We start from the raw sequence: 21,009 nt of genomic DNA, 5'->3' as shown, positions 1-21,009 counted from the left end.
TCCTTAGCCCCCAGTTCACACTGTTCGCCCTTATCTCCTTGGGCAGCCAGTGTCCATACTGGCCCCCGAAGGGAACGCTCAAACTGGTTCCTGGCTGCGACATCGCTACACTCTGACAGCTCCTGCTGTTCCACAATGTCCGCAGGGACCAATCCCTCTTTTTGGCTTTCAGCCCCCACAGCTGTCGCTGGACCTCCTGGCCCCTGCTGGGGGTGCTGCTGACTCTGTAGCAGCTGGTTCAGGAGCTCCTCCATGCTGCAAGGAGAAGAGGAACAGGAGGGGCGCTCCAATGGGTAATACCCGGTGGTCAAAGACAGGGGGGGGGGTTAGAGAACCACTAACCTTTCTGGGTTATACCGCCCGTACAACCCGGGTCTCCAGCCTGTGGTGTATCACTGCTCACCAAGCAGGGCCTCGCAATTCCGGCTGGCCTGGAACCTCCAGTCACTGGTCTCTCACCACTGCAGACCCACTGATTCACCGCCAGCAGCTGGAGCACGCTGTCCCTGTTCGTGGACCCGCCGATCCACCGCCAGCTGCTTGAGTGCGCAGACAATTTTCGTGGACCCGCCGATCCACCGCAAACCGCTTCAAAAAATTTTCGTGGACCCGCCGATCCACAGCAAGCAGTCCGTATCCACAGGAATATGTCCTATGCCGTTGCCCCTAGCAACCAGGCTGCATGCCCGCATTCTCCACCATAATGTAGCGGGGTGGGGGTCCCCCAGGACTACAAAGACGCCGTGACTCAAATAGTCCGATTCAAACAGCTTTATTGTCCTTGCTGTACATGTAAATTCCTCCGGAACACAGCCGGGTTATGCACCGTCCATACGGGTCACCGTCACACAGGCACCCCTTGCCGTAGGAGACTGTCTTACGATGCCCCGTTCGGCTGTTCCAGGAGGGTCCACAAACTTATAAGCGCCCCACGCCGGCCTGGAGCTTTTCCAGGCGTCCGGCTCTGCAGCTTGTAGAGCAGACTCTATTACAAGTTCATAGTGGAAGTTAACCACTTTCCTTACTCTCTGGCACCTGCCAGCAGACACCTCTAGCTGAGGTTCCTTCTCGGCCCCAGGGCCCTCTGCAGACCACGGGTCTGTGTCTCCTCCAGGAGAGGTTCGGCCCTACAGCCCTGGTCTGGCTGCACTCACCTCAGTCTCGGCTCAGACTTAATATCGGAGCCTTGTGCTCAGCCTCCACACAAGCTGCTCCATGCAGAGCTCTCGGCTCTGCTCTCACTCTCTCCCAGCACACACGCTGGAAGTCTAGAGCTAGTCTCTATCTAGACTGCCCTAGACACACTCCACCCAGGTTCTGAGACTGGATTGCTTTAACCCCTCCAGCCACACCCACAGGTGGAGGTCTGTGAACCTCAGCCCTACAGAGCACCTTGGGATTATTAAAGGGAACCTGACCCTTATGTGTAGCAAGAAGCCTTTGTGGACTACAAGTCCCATAGCAACCTTTCTCGTCTAGATATCGCAGATACCTTCTCCACTGTGACATATAGCGATCATTTACCACGTTGGTGGTCGCTATGTCACATTGGTCTCGGCCAGCCTTGGATGGCAGTGATCTTCTCAGGGTCGGGGGCGACACCTTCTGCACTCACTACATGCCCCAGGTACTGCACTCTGGGTTTCAGCAGGTGACACTTGGAGGGCTTCAACTTCATCCCGTATTTAGCAAGGGACGCGAACACCTCGGCCAGGTGCTCCAGATGGGCTTCATACGTCTGGGAGTACACAATCACATCATCCGAGTACAACAGGACGGTCTCGAAGTTTAGATGTCCCAGACAGCACTCCATCAGCCGTTTGAAGGTTCCCGGGGCGTTGCACAGCCCGAACGGCATACTATTGAATTCACAGAGCCCCAATGGGGTGGTGAAGGCGGTTTTATCCCGATCCTCCGGTGCCACTGCCACTTGCCAGTATCCACTGGTGAGGTCAAGGGTAGAGAAGTAATTTGCAGTTCTCAGTGCGGCCAAAGACTCTTCAATACGGGGCAGTGGGTAGGCATCTTTATGCGTTATCTGGTTAATCTTCCGGTAGTCCACACACATCCGCATGGTGCCATCCTTCTTTTTGACCAGCACCAACGGGGTCGCCCAGGGACTACAGCTGTCCCGAATAACCCCTGCCTCCTTCATGTTCCTCAACATATCTTTGGCGCATTGGTAATGCGCAGGGGGAATAGGCCTGTACCTCTTTTGATAGGGCGGTGCTCACCGGTGGGGATGTGGTGTTGGACCCCTTTAATCTGCCCAAAGTCTAATGGATGTTTGCTGAAAACTTGCTCATACTCCCGCTCCACCCTGTACACCCCTTCTTTGTGATGTGTAGGGGTATCGTCAGTGCCCACGTGTAGCTGTTGGTGCCACTCATTTAACTCCCCTTGGGGCGGGTGAGTGCTGGTAGTAGGTGGGGAGACTGGGGGAGCTGCCTCGTTGATCGTGTGGGGATCTAGGGTGAGCAGCTTGGCAAGGGTGGCATACCGGGGAAGCCTGACTTCTTCCTCCCCACAGTTCAGCACCCTCACGGGCACTCTCCCCTTCTTTACATCTACCACCCCTCGGGCAGCCATTACGATGGGCCAGTGTTCGAAGGGCATGGGTTCTATCATGGCAGGGTAGTCACGCCCCTGAGGCCCTACTGCCGCTCTACACCAAATCATCATCTCACTCCTAGGGGGTACAATCAATGGAGCAGCATCCATCACTCTCACTCCACCAATCTCTCCTCCTGTTGAGTTTACATGCTGGCGGTACATCAAGGCTCTGATCTCACGCTGCACAGCTCTGTCGGCTCCCCGCCGCCGTGGCGGCCAGCTGCTGCAGTAGGGCCAACACATCACCCATACAGTGCTCCATCACATTGGTTCCTAGCACTATCTTCGGGTTATGGTCACTGGGTTCATTCATGATCACAATCATACCCTGGTGTTGCAGTTCAGCTCGCCCCACGGTCATAGCCACTTGTTTATACCCCACTTGGGTCAATGGGAGTCCATCAGCAGCAATCAGCGTTATACTAGTATCTGGGGGTGCCAGCTCGTCTGTCCCCCAATACCGCTGGTATAATGTGTATGGTATGGTGGTTACCTGTGATCCAGTGTCCAAGAGAGCCATCACCGGTATGCCGTCCACAGCCACGGGGATGATGGGCCGGCACCGATATACCGGTCCCGCCAGTCTGGGGGGCCACGGGGTTCTACTCCTGAGGATTGGCCCGTGGCCCCAGGGGTTGCTCGTTTAACGGGCACTGTCGGAAGTAATGGCCAGGCTTGTTGCACTTGTAGCAGGTTGGAGGTCTGTTCCGGGAGTTGTTAGCACTTCTCCGCTGCATCCAGGGAACATCCTCAGGGCTGTCGGCGAGCTGTATCCTGGGTGGAGGCTGGGATCTGGTCAAAGGTTGGAGTGCAGCGAGAATCTTGGCGAGGTCTCCGTCCATGCGGCGGACCTGGGCTGCTAGTTCTTCTATTGTGCTGCTGGGAGCTGTAGGCATTGGAGAGGCTGGTGGAGCAGGGGCCACCACGACTGGAATTGTCTCAATTGGCCACGGGGCTGGCTCCGAGATTTCTGAAGCTGGGGGTTGCAGTGCTTTAATGGCCCGTTCCTTTAACACAGCAAAGTCCACATCAGGGTGTTCCAGGGCCCACAGCCGGAGCTGTTTGCGATCCTCAGAGGACCTCATCCCCTGCACAAATTGCTCTACCAGCATCTTGTTGCTGTCCGCCTCATTGATAGTGTCTACCCGCTTTAGGGTGCGAAGAGCGGTTTGCAGGCGTAAAGCGTAGTCCGGAATGCTATCCACAGGCCGTTGCCGGCACTGGTAAAACTGCATCCTCAGCTCAGCTTCGGTACGGGTCTCAAAGGCAGTCTGTAGCTTCTCAAATATGGTGGCTACAGAGAGCCGGTCCCCCTCGGCCCAGGTCTCCGCTTCCTGCTCAGCCGCGCCGGTTAGCTGGCCCAGCACTACCGCTGCACGTTGCTTATCAGTCAGGGGGTACAATTCCAAAAGCGGATTAAGCTTTTTCCGGAAGACCTGTAAAGCATCAGGTCTCCTGTCATACTGCGGTAGCCAGGTAGCTCCGGGCGCATAAGGCAAGGAGAACGGCATCACCTGAGCGAGAGCGGGGGCCGCGGCACCTCCCGCCAGCACGGCCGGGACCTGGGCAGGCCCATTCCCATCCACGGGTGCCACTGCGGCTGCGACCACCGCTCCTCCAGCGGCTCCGTCGGGCGCAGACATCTTGTTTCCGTCCCCCTTAGCTTCTTTCCGGCCCCTCCTCTATCGGGGCGGGGTTTTAGCCTTCGCGCCTCTGCTACTCGAGAAGACGCTCGAGCGGGAACTCTTCGCGCCAAAGATGGCGGCTTCTGAAATTTTCCGGCCGGACACCTCCGGCGGTCACAAGGCACACCTCTACCCAACGGCAGAGCGGTAAGATCCTGTTCGTGACGCCAAGTTGTCGCGGGCGGAGGAGGGGACGCTGCGCTCTCCCACTGCTCGGGTCCGGCTGCCGCTGCTGCTGCGGCCCGCTGCTGCTCGGTGGCTCGAGCGATGGGCCGGATCCCGGGGACTCGAGCGGCGCTCCTCGCCCGTGAGTGAAAGGGGGGTTTTGGTTGTTGGGATAGTTTATTGTCCGTGACGCCACCCACGGTTGTGGTGATTGTAGGGACACCACCGCTGCTCTGTATGGGAATCCCGGGAGCGGTGACAAGGAGCAGCAAAGTTGTTAGTTCTCCCCTCCGTGGGTAGGGGGTTGGTTGGTCCCGGGGCCCGGTGATGGGGTTGGGATGGTGGACAGGCGGGTTATGGGGCCTGTGGAGGTGCAGGAACGCAGGGGTAGCGCTGTGCCACACGGCATGGAGGTACTCACTCAGCCCAAGAATGATGACACAGTTCACGGTAAACAAACAGCTGGTTGGACGGGTCCCTCGGACGGCTACGGTGCTGATGTTCCCTGCAGTTAGCGGTGACAGTCACTTCCCTGCACCTAAGTACGGTTCTTTGGTCGCGATGGATTCCCACCGGTAACCCGCTCCCCAGCTTGGATATGGGCCGGAGGAGCCCCTTTCTTGCCCGCAGGCGCTGGCCCTGGGAAACTGGTGCCTTGGCGGTGGCGGTGTCTCCCCTTCACGGTCGGACGGTTGCCTTCAATCGGGACTTTGTTGCTGGGAGACCCGAAGGTCCCCTTCACTGACGGATTTGGCAAATTCGGCGACTCCTAGCCTTGCCGGGATCCGAAAGGCCCCTGCCAATGGTGCTGACTGTTCTTTGTATACCGCTCCGGTACTGCCGGGTCACCACCCGTCCACGGTCCTTTTGGCAACCTCCAAGCAGTCTCTCCTGCAGACGGTCACCGCCGTCTGTCAACCTTGCTGTCTTAGTCCGGGGCACACACCCGGTCTAACTTCAGGCTTCTTGCTGTCACTTTTCTCTTTCTCTATTTTTTCTCCTTCTACTTCACTGTTTACTCCTCACACTTTCAACTCTCACTCTCGACTCCACTGGACTCTATATCTATCTGCCTGGTTTTCCCGCCTCCAGGGCTGTGAACTCCTCGGTGGGCGGAGCCAACCGCCTGGCCCACCCCCTGGTGTGGACATCAGCCCCTGGAGGAAGGCAACAAGGGTTTCTGGTCTGACCTAGGTGTTCCTGCAGGGAATGTGGGGTGTGTGTGGTGTTGTGACCTGTGACCCCTGGCTTGCCCAGGGCGTCACAAATACATAGCAAGTATTCAAATTGGTATTCATTTCCATGTGATACATGGCCATGTCAGTATGCCAGAGAGGAAGCCAGTTACAAAGAAACTCTGTTCTGGTTCTTCAATTTGACCCCCTCCTCCTCTTTAAAAAATCCATTACACGTATTGACAGGTGTTCTTTTTAGAACACCACCCCTTTAAAATTTGAGACTCCTTTTATAAATGGTACTTGTGTCCAATTCACGCAGACTCAAACTAAATTTGTTTAGTGTAAAATCCTTTGGTGAAGAACACATATTCTGGGTAATGATTAGCGAGTTTCGAAATACTCGGATTCGTGATACTCGTAATGAATACTGTCTAATACTTACATATGTATTCCGAATAGTGTGTGCAATGCAAGTCAATGGGGAATACTCGCAATCTAACGAGTAACCCGAATGCCGCACTATTTGTCTGCGTAGCGAATAGTACAGCATTCGGGTTACTCGTTACATTGTGAGTATTCCTCGTTGACTTGCTTTGCACACACTATTCGGAATGCATACACGAGTATTGCACAGTACTCTTTACGAGTATCGCGAATTCGTGTATTTGGAAACTCGCTCATCATTAAATCTGGATAATCACAAATTATATTACATTCCCTACTTAGAGTACAGAGAACCTTCAGAAAAACAAAACGAAATGTTAAGGAAATATACCGTTATGCCATTAAGCACTTTTAGGTTTGTGAAATTCCACAATTATGATCAGTATTCAAGAAGTGTTGTACATATGAACATTTGGTTCGTGCTAGAGAATGTTCTATTGTGGAAACACTTGTGGAAGGGAAATCCCTGGTGACATGATAGAATTTCCGTCTTTTTAATGATAAGGAAGTATGGGCTTCCTTTTGTAGCTGCGTGCAGTGATCAGAGGTGGTCAGGAACGGGAAGCTGATACTTACAGCAGTCAGACTACACATGGTATTGCGCTATGATCTTAAAAAGAAACCGTCCATTATATTTTAGCTTTTTCATAAACCAATAGTGCAAGTGAATAGAAGACTCTTCGTAATAATGTTAGCTAATATATCCAATGGTGTAACTAGAAGAGTCAAGGTGCCATAGCAAAGTTTTGAATCTCCTGCTTAGAACCCTCCCCATTCTTAAGGAATAGCTGGTCCTTCTCAATTATGCCAGCCACCCACTCTGAGAGAACACCCCTGAGCCTGTCTCATTGGCGCCTTTGACTCAACCCCTTACACCTGAGCCATTCTCCATTGTATCATCTGGCGCCTTTGTCTCAACCCCTTCCTGCTCCGATGTGTAGGGCATTTCTTCGGGTCTCAGACTCTCCTAGGGTTGCTGGCCCCATAAAGCTGTAGGTTTGCCCCTGAACATATCTATAGCTACTGGACTATTTATTCTCAGTTCCCTGGTAAAATGTGTCATAAGTGAAGTCAGATTTTTACATTACTTGGGGATGCGATGACAGTTGCGCCTCTTAAAAGCTTATGGAGAGTGGAGAAGAGGAAGAAGCTAGAGATGAAGGCGAGTGCTTCCAAAAGTACAGTTAGACGTTAACCCCCTTCATGTCAAAGCGTGGTTTAATCTTCCTAACCAGGCCTCATTTTTAATTTTGACCAGTGTCACTGTGTGGTAATAACTCCTGGATCTCTTCAACGTATCCCAGTGATTGTCAGATTTGTTTTTTCATAACCTATCGTACTTTGAGATATAAGTAGATTTAGATTGAGATATGATTTTGCATTTATTTATGAAAATATATCTAAAATTTCACCGATTTTTGAAGAAAAAATTGCAATTTTTGAGCTTTGAGTGATTTAGCACCAAATGTTTTCATTTTCAAAAGAGTGAGAGCAGGAAAACAGCAGAGATTTGGCCAGAATAGACTGTGGACACCATGTTGCATTTGCAGACTATTATTTGTACACTTGATAGCGCTAAAAAGGGAAGAATCACTATTTGGCTTTGGGAGCAGAAATTTGGCAGCAATAGTTTGTGGGTGCCACGTTCGGAGCCCCTGAAGGGACAGAAAAGGAGAACCCCCCCCCCCCCTCCAAAACTGACCCCATTTTGGAAACTAAACCCCTCAAGAAATTCATCTGGGGGAGCAATAAATATTTTTATCGCATAAGTATATTACCAATTTCTTTACCATTACAATCTGAGAAAATTAAAAAATGACTTTTTACCATATTGAGTAGATTTTAGATTAAGATGTTTAACCCTTACCACTTTTTCAAGATCATCTGAATCTGCTGTGGCAGCAGCCTGAACGAAGGTTAGAGCCACACTTTCTTGTGGACCATTTTAGATGCATATGCTTAGGTGGTATGTGCCCATCATTTGTGCTTGGTTAGGATGGATCCCAAAGAATCTCTCCACCACAACAACACACTCTAAAGAGACGTATACAGCATGGTCTACATCTCTTTGCAATCTTCTATATATGAAATGGAAATTATCTGCTGTGCTTTCCTATACAGTTACATAAGTGCATGCTAGTCAGATAAAGGCGGAAAGAACACACTTTTCAGTCAGACGGCCGTATAACACAGATGAGGATCATATCGCAATGCTGGGACTTTTTTTCATGCCAATTATTTGGCAGTCGCAAGATGGATCACATGCTCCCTTAGAAGTCTATGGGTACATGTGAAACATGGGTCTGCATGCTGATGACATATACGCATAAACAAACAATGGAGAAGATTAGAGAAATTAGTGTTTACCAGGTGCGGGTGAATCTCTGATCCACCCACGCCTGTTAGCTGCACATGTCTGCTGATCCAATCAGCAGACATGTGCGGGGATTACTGTGGACTCGACGTCAGAGCATGTGGTTACCGGGGGACACGACCTAGGATGTATATATACATGTCCAAGGTCATGAAGGGGTTAACTTAGTCCCATTATGGTAGATCAACTTTCCCTGCTCTGATTGTTGGTCTCATATTCTGCAATTGTTTGCTTTTTCACACACGGGAAGGAGGCATGTCAAGTCCCACTCAAGGTAGGACCTTTCAGGCCTCCGTAGCTGGATGACCCCCACTGAAATTATTCAGGGTAGGTTCACGATGAAGATCATCAGCACGCTGAAATTGTAATTGAAGCAAGGACTGAACCCTCCCTCCCTCTAACAAGCAGATGCATGCTGCTCTTGCTATTAATAGTGGCATCAAAATGGTTAAACACCAGTGATTGACACTAGCATTTATCGCATGTGTTACTGCAGGGTGTAAACTATTATATACTGCGTGCAGAATTATTAGGCAAATGAGTATTTTGATCACATGATCCTTTTTATAAATGTTGTCCTACTCCAAGCTGTATAGGCTTGAGAGCCAACTACCAATTAAGTAAATCAGATGATGTGCATCTCTGTAATGAGGAGCGGTGTGGTGTAATGACCTCAACACCCTATATAAGGTGTGCTTGATTATTAGGCAACTTACTTTCCTTTGGCAAAATGGGTCAGAAGAGAGATTTGACGGGCTCTGAAAAGTCCAAAATTGTGAGATGTCTTGCAGAGGAATGCAGCAGTCTTGAAATTGCCAAACTTTTGAGGCGTGATCGCTGAACAATCAAGCGTTTCATGGAAAATAGCCAACAGGGTCGCAAGAAGCGTGTTGGGCAAAAAAGGTGCAAAATAACTACCCATGAATTGAGGAAAATCAAGCTTGAAGCTGCCAAGATGCCATTTGCCACCAGTGTGGCCATATTTCAGAGCTGCAACGTTGCTGGAGTATCAAAAAACACAAGGCGTGCCATGCTCAAAAACTTAAGATAAAATGTCAAGACTGGGCCAAGAAATATCTTAAGACTGATTTTTCAAGGACTTTCAAGGTTTCATGGACTGATGAAAGGAGAGTGACTTTTGATGGGCCAGAGGCTGGATCAAGAAAAGGTCAGAGAGCTCCACTTTGACTCAGACTCCAGCAAGGTGGAGGTGGGGTACTGGTATGGGCTGGTGTCATCAAAGATTTACTTGTGGGACCTTTTCGGGTTGAGGATGGAGTGAAGCTCAACTCCCAGACCTACTGCCAGTTTCTGGAAGACAACTTCTTCAAGCAGTGGTACTGGAAGAAGTTTGTATCGTTCAAGAAAAACATGATTTTCATGCAGGACAGTGCTCCATTACATGCATCCAACTACTCCACAGCATAGCTGGCCAGTAACAGTCTAAAAGATGAAAAAATAAAGAAAAGGTGGCTATATTGGTCACTAATTTTTTTGGGGTTTTGTTTTTGTATGTCAGAAATGTTTATTTCTAAATTTTGTGCAGTTATATTGGTTTACCTGGTGAAAATAAACAAGCGAGATGGGAATATATTTGGTTTTTATTAAGTTGCCTAATAATTCTGCACAGTAATAGTTACCTGCACAAACAGATATCCTTCTAAGATAGCCAAATCTAAAAAAACCCCACTCCAACTTCCAAAAATATTAAGCTTTGAATTTGAGTGTTTTGGGTTGATTGAGAACATAGTTGTTGATCAATAATAAAAAAAAATCCTCTAAAATACAACTTTCCTAAGGCTTTGTGCGCACTGGAAAATGGAATTTTCTCAAGAAAATTCCGCAGGCATTGAAAGATTCCCGCAACCGCGGTAAAAAACCGTGGCAAACCGCATGCGGTTTGCTGCGGTTTTACCGCGGTATTGTTCGGTTTTGCCGCGTGCGGGTTGGTACATGTGCTTTTATTGCATTCAATGCAATAAAGCACATTGAAGAAAAAAAAAGTCATTTCATTCTGAGATAGAGAAATAGACAGAAGAATAGATAGAAGAATAGATAGAGGATAGATAGAGTCCCTGTGAGCACACACTGCATTTCTCCCGAGCGGTAGTGAGTTCACATTACCGGCCGTGGGAAATGCCCTGTGGTTACCTCTCTGCTGTCTCGCTGTGAGGCTGCATTCAGCGCTGTGTCTGTGTCAATCGCGGCTGGATGCAACCATCGCAGGACGTGGATTACCCCGGAGCTGTGTGTTTCGGGGGGGGGTTAATAAACGGGTGAACCAGGAGCTTTTTTGTTTTATTTAAAATAAAGGAATTTTTCGGTGTGTGTTTTTTCACTTTACTTACGGGTTCATCATGTCAGCTGTCTCAGATGCTGCCATGATCAAGCCTGGACTTAGTGGTGGCGATCCGCCGCCATTAACCCCTTACATTACCTTGATTGTCACTGCATCACGGCAACAAGAAGAGCCGGGGACACTCCGGTACGGTCAAATAATGCATGCAACAGTCCCGGGGCAGCTGCGGCTGATATTCTCGGCTGCGGGAGGGGGGAGGGAGGCGGGGGACGTTAACCCTGCCCCTCACCCTCCCCAGCCTGAGAATACTGGGCCGCCGCTGTGTGCTTACCTCGGCTGGAAGGTAAAAATACGGCGGAGCCCACGTGTTTTTTTTCTTTTTTGTTTTTTTTTCTATATTTCCGTTTGATTTCTATGTGTGTTCTATATGTCTGTGTGTGTGTGTGTGTGTGTGTTCTGTGTCTGTGTGTGTGTTTACTCTCTGCTCCGCTTCCTCTTCCTGTCATAATGACATCACTTCCCTGCAAACCACAGGCAGCGATGTACATTACCGCAGGTAAACTGCGAAATACTGGAGGGAATAACGCAGGAAAACGCAATGAACCGCACAGAATTTGCTGCCTGCGTTATGCCCTGCGGGATTTCACGATTACATTGCAGTCAATGGAGTGAAATCCCGCAGCGACGTGCGGAAAAGAAGTAACATGCAATTGTTTTTGCTGCGGGAATCCCGCAGCAAAACATGCAGCTGTCAAATTCTGCATAGTGCGCACAGCATTTTTTTTTTTTCCCATTAGGTTTTGCTGGTGAATCACTGCAGAGATGTTATGAACATTTTCTGCAGCGAAACATGCTGCAAAACCGCAGGAAATCCGCGGGAAAAACCGGTAAGTGCGCACAGGGCCTAATTAATTCTGCACACAGTGTGTATATAGCTGACACCTGTTGCTGATTTTGCCGACTCTGCTAGTAACCCAGCATGATCATCATACTGTACCTGTACGGTGGGTTGCTGGAACGCATGTGAGAGTTGTCTGGGTTGCAGTCACGTGCGAGGGGATCCTTTCTGTAGTTAACGCCTCATTCATCCCTACAGAGCAAGGGGGGGCTATTGTGTTCTTTTGGTTTGATGGATCTGGCTGGGTGCTAGTAGTGGTATTAAGTAGGTTCCATCCTTTTTGAGAAGCTGCACATCACCGTTAGTTCGGGCAACTCTGCTCCCTCCGGCAATGAAGACAATCACCGAGGCAAACAATTATTTTTCTGGTTAACCTTTAGTTCAACAGTTCCGACTTTACAACTGAGACAGTGGGCACATTCTCTTAGTTCAACTTCAGCACACTTTAGGTTTGCAGCAACAAAACCTCTCATGCTGGGCACAACATCTTCTACATTTGTTTTGGTTCAAAGCACATCATTGATCTTAGACTTAACTCCTCCTATCGGACTACCTTCTTTTATCTTGGTTACTGCTGGTCGCCCAGAAATACTGAGACTATATTGTGGGGGGCTTCATCCAGTAACTCCTGTCCAAGCCCTGGTGACTCTTGCCAATATGGACAGGAGGGGAGTAAGGGGATACCTGCAGTCATAGCGAAGGGCCTTACATTCACAGACCTTTCCTAAGGTTGAGTAGGATGGAGAACTACTGCCATGCGCTAGCTGCTCTACTCTACCTGGATGGGTTAGGTGCTTAGCCGACAGTAAATTCACAAGCATAGTCATTAACTTAGGAGCCATGATCATAGCACAGCACACATAATCTTCCTCCTTACCCTCTGGCAATAGCCTCCCTGACATAGGTCCATACTCCTGTGACGCCCTGGACTAGTCAGGTAGTCACACACACGCACACACACACCCTCCCCGAGTAGGTGACAGCAGCCAACCAAGAAACCCTTGTCACCACCCTCCAGGTTTGATGTTTACACCAGGGGGGCAGAGCCAGGTGGTTGGCTCCGCCCACCAAGGAGTTCACAGGCCTGGAGGCGGGAAAAGACACAAGTTCTAGAGCAGTGTAGAGAGTAGCCTTGACCGTGAAGGAGGGAGGACGAGTTCAAGGGCAGACCTGTGACCAGGCGTGCCAACAGTCTACTCAGGTGGCTGGGTCGGAGCCCAGTCACCTATCGCAAGGAGGCAGACGGTGGTGGCCGCCTGCAGGAGCTGGGATTACAGCCGGTGGAACCATAGGGACCGGGGTCGGGCGGTGGCCCGCCGGTACCGAACCGGGGAACCAATTGGAAACCGGAGCACCAGGAGGGGTACTCAGACCCAGTACAAAGCCCCAAACCGACAGGGCAGAGTCAAATCAACTGATTGCGGACTGGACTTTAGGACCTATCCCACACAAGACCCGTTAGAAGACAACAGCCCAACCATACAGGGTAAAACCACCGCCAAGGCATAGAGACCCAAAGGGCCTGCGTCTGCGGGCAAACAGGGCTCTTCCGACAATCAGCGAGCCGGGGAGCGGACTACTGTTGCTTAGGCATACGAGTCAAACATTCATATAACAGGTGCAGGAGAAAGGTGGAAACCACCAGCCCATTCAGGAAGAAGCTGCAGCCGGGCGGGCCCCGTTCATCATCCCGTTTGGTTTACCAGAGACTCCAGTGTATTGTGTCATAGTGAGTACACCAGTGCCTTCGGACCGCGCACCGCACCGCACCAGCATACACCCACACCCGCTCCCACCCCTCCGCACCTTCCCCAGGCCCCCGCCACTATCACTCCCCTATCCACGGAGGGGTCAACACCAAGCTGCACAACACAGTCCCGGGGAGGCCTAGTTAACGGCAGCGGTGGTGTCCATCTACTCACCACAACCCGTGGGTGGCGTCACGAACTTGCATCCCAAACCAACCCACCGCGGCCCCGGCCGTGGAACTCCCCGTCAAGTCCCTGCGTGTAGTGCCCAACCCCCTTGCAGAGCGAAGTGACCCCCGGGTCCGTGAGGAGCTCGAGCCACCACCCACCGTACGAGCACAGATCCGAGCGGCTCGGCCGTCGCAGCCGAGCCCGCGGGGCGGTACACTCTTCCAACCAGCCTGGCATCACATCAGTCATTCAGTCTCCAATTGGCTCAGTCAGTCTCCCACCCACAGGGACCCATTCACTAGCGGTACGACCGACAACCAGACTCTGCTTGTCTGTCAGTTACTAAAGCAGTCTATTTGCCCAGATCTATGCTAAACATCCTCCAGTAGAGCTTTCCGTGGTAGAGGTTGCTCCTTTCTGCCATGAACCGGCTTCAGGTACCACCCTTACTTGTGTCTGGCTGCTTTAGGGGTCATGGTGTCTGTCGGTAGACTACTTTTTGGGTAAACTCGCACCCATTAACTACAGTCCAAGGCATTCAGCAACCTGAGCATCCGATCTATTCACGAATCAGTCCCTAACTAACTATGTAAGATTGAGTTAGCCTGCGACAGGTTCCTTGCGTTAAAGTCCATTTCCAGCGCTAGATTCTAGTATTTAAATCCATGAGCACTACCTAGACCTGACCACTAGGTGTCTACACTTAATATATAATAAAACGCGGTTAGTGTCTTCATAGCAGGAACATATGGGCATAGACCACCCCCCTATGCTCACGTCACGCTGCGGGGTACATGTACGCTGGATGTCGGAAAGGTGTTAGATTACACACAATCCTGGTAACAGATTCACTAACGGAAGAATAAAACATGGATATAGACTCTGATGTCAGCAAGGTGCAACTATATACAGAGCTCATCAATGAATATTGAGGAAGCGCAAATACAACTGATTTTAACATATCCACACCCCTGCACTGATTGATAGCTGGCTCAGCAGTGCATCAGTACAGAGCTGGCCGTCTGTTAGTGCCAGGGTATGCTTACAGCTGCTGCTCACTATGAGCGGTGACTAAAGCCTCTGCATCAGCACCTCTATGTCTGAAAGATGGATGCTGCCAGGAGGAATAAAGTTAATTTCCTCCCAGTAGCCAAGATTTCAGTTAGACGGCTGCACAGCGTTAGTACTCTAACCTGCAGGTTGTTAGCCTTTTAACATAACAAGCGCACACCGTTTTTGCGTTTCTAACATGCGTCTTTTCAAAGCAGTTGGAGGGTTTGCAATATTTCAATTCAAGGTAAATCAGAATTTTTTGGGGAAAAAAAGTCAAACCTGGTGAACTCTCATTTCAAAAGATTAGATAATTTCAATGTTAAATTCTTAACTCTGGGGCGCAAAAAACGCGTATGTTAAATAATCTCACATGTGCCTTCTTTCTCATTATGGCAGATGTTAGGGGACATTGGAGCTGTCCCATACACATAACCTCTAGGACTGATCCATAATATGCAGGTTTGGCCGCGAACGCACACTAATCCACATTACTATGTGTAGTGTAGGGTGTGAGGGGTGTATTTACAATCTGTCATGCACTTACCCCTTAGGGCTCTGTACTAAATATAACAAGCTATCTGTTTTTCTTGGAGTATTCCTTTAACCCCTTATGAGGTAACAATTCTGTTAGTGAACCTGACAGCTGATGCATGCTGACCTATCCACATGCACACGCAGAAGTACATCTAAGGACATGCACTTTACTGCCCACCGGAGAACTGAGGTATTGAGACTCGACGAGACTGGATCCAGAGGGCAGAGGAGGCTGTGGTGCATGTAATAGGCTGTATACAGGGAATGAATTGTATAAACTGTGTATAAGAAACTATATACAGACGTGAGGGGTATGCTTTGCATATAGGAGGCTGTATACAGCGGCTTAGTAGTATGCTTTGCGTATAGGAGGCTGTATATAGGGGCTGAGTAGTATGTACTACATATAGTTGGCTGTATACAGGGGCTGAGTAGTATGTACTGCTTGAGAGGCTGTATACAGGTGTAGGAGGCTGCAGGGCTCTACCCACCCCAGACCTGCAAACGGTTTGTAACCTGGATGATTATTGTTTTATTGTGTAACTGTATTTTGGTAAACGGTCAAAAGATGGCCCCGGAGTTGTAAGCAAAGGGCATGAGCTAGTGATGGGCAGTCCGGCTCTTTTTGGTGATCCAGTTCCTATGGCTCCGTTCAGCAAAAAGAGCCGGATCTTTCAGCTCGTTCTCGGCTCCTTATTAAATATGTGTTCACCGCAGGTGAACACATATTTAAGATTTTAGTAACACTGGAAAAAGCCCCGCCCACCCGCAGCTAAGCCCCGCCCACTTACAAGCGCCCAATTAGATTGCTGAGTAGGTGGAGTTTAGCCGCGGGTGGGCGGGGTTTTGAAGGCGAAAAGAGCCGTTTAGATATTTTAGCGGCTCACAGTGGTGATCCGGCTCCTGTCGTTCACAGCAGGGAGCTGGATCTTTGTGTTGGATCGTTCACGACCGACACATCACTAGCATGAGCGTCCCGGTAGGAGAGAAAGACACCACATATGTGGGAGTTGTGGAGTGGAGCTCCCAAGTAGAGTAAATTGCTGGACCCTAAGGGTCAATCCTGGACCGGAGGAATGTGGGATCCTTGAAGTGTAGGATTGGTCTAACTACGTCCCATGCAGTGGGTATCATCGAGCCGGTCGGGAAGGCGATCATTCCCCTGCTGCAATTACCCGAAGAACTCTCCTGGCAGTCGAAGGTCAGTTGCGCCCTCCGGAGTAGGGTAGGTCTGTTCCTGACCAGAAGCAGTAGCCTGGGGAAGATAATGTTGTGGACCCTGTCAGGCACATTGCAAGTCCCTGTGGGTGGGATGACTGGGTTCAGGAGCTGGAATGATCCGGACTTTGCGTGTGTGACGCTGGCCAGGGGGATGAGGGGCCTAGTGGAGCCTGAAGGTTCCCGAGTGCCAGGGAATGGTCTGGCCGCCAATGTATACCGTATATCCATGAATGTGGAGATTGAGGAGAACTCCTATGGGGCCAATGCCGGTATCCTAAAACTTTATCGTTCTGTTGGAACCACAGAATGAAGGTCTGATAATTAAAACTATGTCCCAGGAATGCCGTATGAATGAAGTGTTGGGCGACCAGCACGGAAGAGCCCCTGCAAGTGGAGCGAGGTGCGGCAGGTATGGGGTTAACTGCCAGCTGCGCTGCGGCCGGGTAAACCCTGCACACACTGGGCTGAGTATTATGAACTTTATATAGGAGGCTATATACAGGGGTGAGTATGCATTGCATATAGGAGGCTGTGTACAGGAGCTAACTTCTGAGGGTCAGTGAATGCGCACATGCGCCTTTTAATTGCAGTCAGCTGACCGATCAAGCACAAATCGTGTGACAGGTGTACTGCACAAAACCCCTTCCCCTCTTTCCTCCATGGTGTTACACCATATTTCTTCCTCCGATGATGGAAGCAAGTCACAAGATAGACAAGAATAGCCCCAATGTACGTTTCGCGATCTATGGAGATCATTCTGCTGTGAATCTGGGTACATTTTATATTACATCATGGGTATGTGTCTCATACAATTGCATTCCGTTTTCTGTGGGTTTACATTTTTGATAGTGTTGTTTTGATTTGGCCATAATCCGCACTGCCATTTTACTGGACAGTATATGGCTGATCCCACTCCCTTTTTGTTTTTGTACCTTTTTCACCTGCATTATATATTGAGTCCGCAGATGATGCATCTCATTCTTATCCTTTTTAATTCACCGTTTTGTTACTTCACACTTTTGTTTGTGTCTTTTTATTTACATGTTAATAAAATAAATGTTGTATATTTTTAGCATTATACTCCTGTGTTCTCCAGATTTCATAATAATCATAGTGTGTTTGCATTGCCATTTGAGCATATAATCATATGCCCCTTGGGACAATTATTTCATTTATTATGCAATTTTTGGATCTTGTGTTCATAGTTATTCTGACATGGTACAATAGACTAATTAGGTCAAAGGGATTAATTTAATGTATGCAATTTTTATTGTAAAACCGAGTCAATGGTATATTATATTGGTATAATGGTACAATGGTGTATATATATTATACTTTTTAATGTAGTGCTGGAGACTGAACTTACAAATATGTAAATAAAAAAATCTACTAAAATCAAAATCTTGCTTTTTGTTTGATTTTTTTGTACAGTTGACTAAATGGATTATGCGCTGCTGAGTGTATACATAGCCTTATCATCCACTTGTCATCATTATGCCCCTATGTCTTTCTCATACTTCTGTCCTTGTCTCCACAGCCTGCAGACTTGCCAATACAACATGAATCAGCCCCAAACAAGCTCCCGCTGCCGGAAAACCTCTGACCCGCTTTCTATGAACGACTTCTGGTTAGAGGTGGAAAATATCAAACAGATGCAGGGCTCTGATGGGGAAGAAAGCAGCTCGTCTGAGCCCAGCACCCCAGAAGGTACGTGACCTTGAGCCTCTTCAGAATCTTATGGATCTGAAACCACAGGAACATTTTAGAAATGCGATTGTTACAAACTTGATACAAAAGAACTCGTATTATTCAGTCTTCTTTGGATTTTCTGGGTGTAATGATCTCCAGGTTGCTGTGATAATGTGGCTAATACCCTTTAAATGTTACTAAATAGTAATAATAATCCTGGAAAGTCACATGGTATTCCATTTTACAAATGTGAACCTTTTTAAAAAAATATAAATAAAAATAAAACATATTTTAGTTCACTTTTAGGATGTGCAATACTAATTAAAGGGGTTGTTCCTGTCGCGGGCGGAGGGGACGCGCTCGCCGCGCTCGGGTCCGGGGCTTCTGCTGCTGCTGCTCGGTGGCTCGAGCGGTGGGCCGGACCTGGGGACTCAAGCAGCGCTCCTCACCCGTGAGTGAAAAGGGAGAGAGATGGTAGAGAGCAGCTAGGATGTTGTCCCCTCCGTGGGTAGGGGGTTGGTGATCCCGGGGCCCGGTGGTGTAACGGGGAGGCTGGATGGCTGTGGTGCAGGGTTGCAGGGACAGCGCGGCGCGGTGCCGGACGGCACTGGTGTACTCACTCAGACAATCACTGATAGAGTCTCTGGTAAACCAAAAAGGCCGGATGGACGGGTCCCGCAGCCGGCTGCAGTGTTGTTGTGCTCTCCCCGGACAGCTGATGGTGGCTCTTTCCCTGCACCTTTTAGAATGTTCTGACTCCTGTGGTTGCCCACCGGTAGTCCGGTCCCCGGCGTATAGGTGCCGTAGGAGCCCGTTTTGGCCGCAGGCGCTTGCCCTTGGATCTCTAGCCTGTGGCGGTGGCTGTATATCCTCACGGTGTGAGCGGTTGCCTTCTGTCGGGACTTGGTTGTTGGGAAACCCCTGGGGTTCCTGTCACACTTGGATTTGACTATTGACGGCGGCTCCAAGCCTGGTCGGGGTCCGATGGCCCTGCCTGTGTGCTTAGCTTCACTCCGCTCCCCGGTTCAGTACCGGCGGGCCAACGCCTGACCCCGGTCCTTACAGCTCTGCAGATTTACACCAACTCCTGCAGACGGCCACCACCATCTGCCAACCTTGCTGTCAGTGCCTGGGCTCCTACCCAGGCACACGCAGACATTTTACTCCTCTCACTTTCACCTCCTAAACTCGACTGCCTGCTTTCCCGCCTCCAGGCCTGTGAACTCCTCGGTGGGTGGGGCCAACCACTTGGCTCCGCCCCACCTGGTGTGGACATCAGGCCCTGGAGGGAGGCAACAAGGGTTTTTTGTCTGACTGTTGTTACTGTCTAGGGTGGAGAGGGTGGGTGCATGTTGTTATGTATGTGACTACCTGGCTAGTCCAGGGCGTCACATTCCCTTTCAAATAAGGTTATATTAAAAAAAAAAAAAAAAAAAAAAAAAAAAAAAAGCGATGTACTCACTCTCCCCAGGTCCAGCACTGGTCTTGATGCCTGCGCTGTAGCCAATGCTAGGCACCATGTCGACACCACCATAGCCAATCTGTGAACTCAGTGGCTCTGAGCTGGGTGTTCAATCTACACTAGCAGAGCTTCTATACTCACTGATTAGCTGCCAAGGTTACGTAAGTGCCACAGCCATCGACTGCCTCTGTCACGCCCCAGGGCTATGGGGTACTCTGTCCCGGGCAGTTTACTGCTGGGATATGTCACTGGGTGGCTGTTGCCCGGTTCAGTGACCCTGGGGGTCGCTTTAAAAAGGGGGTTATTTACAGGGGAGTTGTAATAAGTTTTTGTCATGATGCCATTTCCAGGTTGCGGATATTTTAGTGGAGCAGCCGCTGCACAGTTTTCAGTACTGGGACTGGTGTTAGTGGCAGCCTGGATGTTGGGCCCTCCGCAAGTAGGGCCAGGCCTCAGGGGATAGATAATGTTGGGCGCGGAAAGAACGTAGGCCACACAAGGGATTGCAATGTAAGTGGTCTCTTTACTCATGATGTTCTAAAGCCTGGCAACCCGATGAAGGCTGGTCCTCACCACTGGTCCCTTTTTAGTTCCAGTGGTGGTGTGATGCCCTGGTGGCTATTTTCCCCTGCACCTGTCTCTGGTTGGTGGATCCCCGTGGCTTGAAGCATCTGGGGGTCCCCTCCTGGTAGTCTCTCAGCCTTAGTCTGTATGACAGGTAGCTTGAACCCTTTGGGGTCGGTTCCTCTGGTCCTGCTCCCCGGTTCTCCCATTGCTACTGTGTCCCAAACTTTACGGTCAGTGAGGTCCTGGATGGTCCACTCACTGTGCAGATTTTATCAGGTCTGCCTGGAGCATTTGCCTGACCTAGGGCTCTGTACCCTGTTGGTGCTATAGTTCCGGGAGTACTCCACCGGCAACCACATGCCTGGGCCCTCAGGTCACCGTTACACTCTCCTGTCAGTGCAGTTACGTCCGTCTCCTCTCACTTCCACTTACTTACTATCACTCACTGACTGTCTGACCCCTCCCCCCTGGATGTCGTCTAGTGGACTGGATTGGCTCCACCCCTAGGTGGCCATCCATTGGGTCCAAGCCTAGCCTGTCACCAGTCTTTGGGAATGGGAAAAAGCAGGGATTTGATTGTGTTTTGCTGTTACCAGCACTGGTCTTATGGGTCCTTGGGAATAGGCCCTGCATCCTGGATAGATACAAAAACGGTGGCTCAGTGATTGGCACTGTAGCCTTAGGCTATGTGCACACGTTGCGTAATTACATGCAGTTACGCTGCGCTTTGTAGTGCAGCATAACTGCATGCGTCCTGCGTCCCCTGCATAATCTATGGACATTGTGCAGGGGCCATGCGCACGTGGCGTCTTAGACCGAAGTGCTTCGGCTGCTTCCCGAAGCGCGCGTTCTAAGAAGTGACATGTCACTTCTTCCGTGCGCTTTGCCGGCAACCCCTGCTCTGTCTA

The 21,009-nt window shown here is 49.9% G+C and overlaps 1 protein-coding gene across 2 annotated transcripts in view; it reads left to right on the top strand.

The window, feature by feature from the left end:
- The window catches only part of ARHGAP40 (Rho GTPase activating protein 40), a 149,169-nt gene that overhangs the window by 80,199 nt on the left and 47,961 nt on the right, over positions 1 to 21,009 (top strand). For both annotated transcript variants that reach the window (XM_075347556.1, XM_075347555.1), the window contains exon 2: positions 17,921 to 18,090. In XM_075347556.1, coding sequence (XP_075203671.1) covers positions 17,921 to 18,090 — 170 coding nt within the window. The remainder of the gene's footprint in view (positions 1 to 17,920; positions 18,091 to 21,009) is intronic.

This window comes from Anomaloglossus baeobatrachus, chromosome 5 (genome assembly GCF_048569485.1).
Source record: "Anomaloglossus baeobatrachus isolate aAnoBae1 chromosome 5, aAnoBae1.hap1, whole genome shotgun sequence".
NCBI lineage: Eukaryota > Metazoa > Chordata > Amphibia > Anura > Aromobatidae > Anomaloglossus > Anomaloglossus baeobatrachus.
This window is presented reverse-complemented; position numbering and strand designations above follow the sequence as displayed.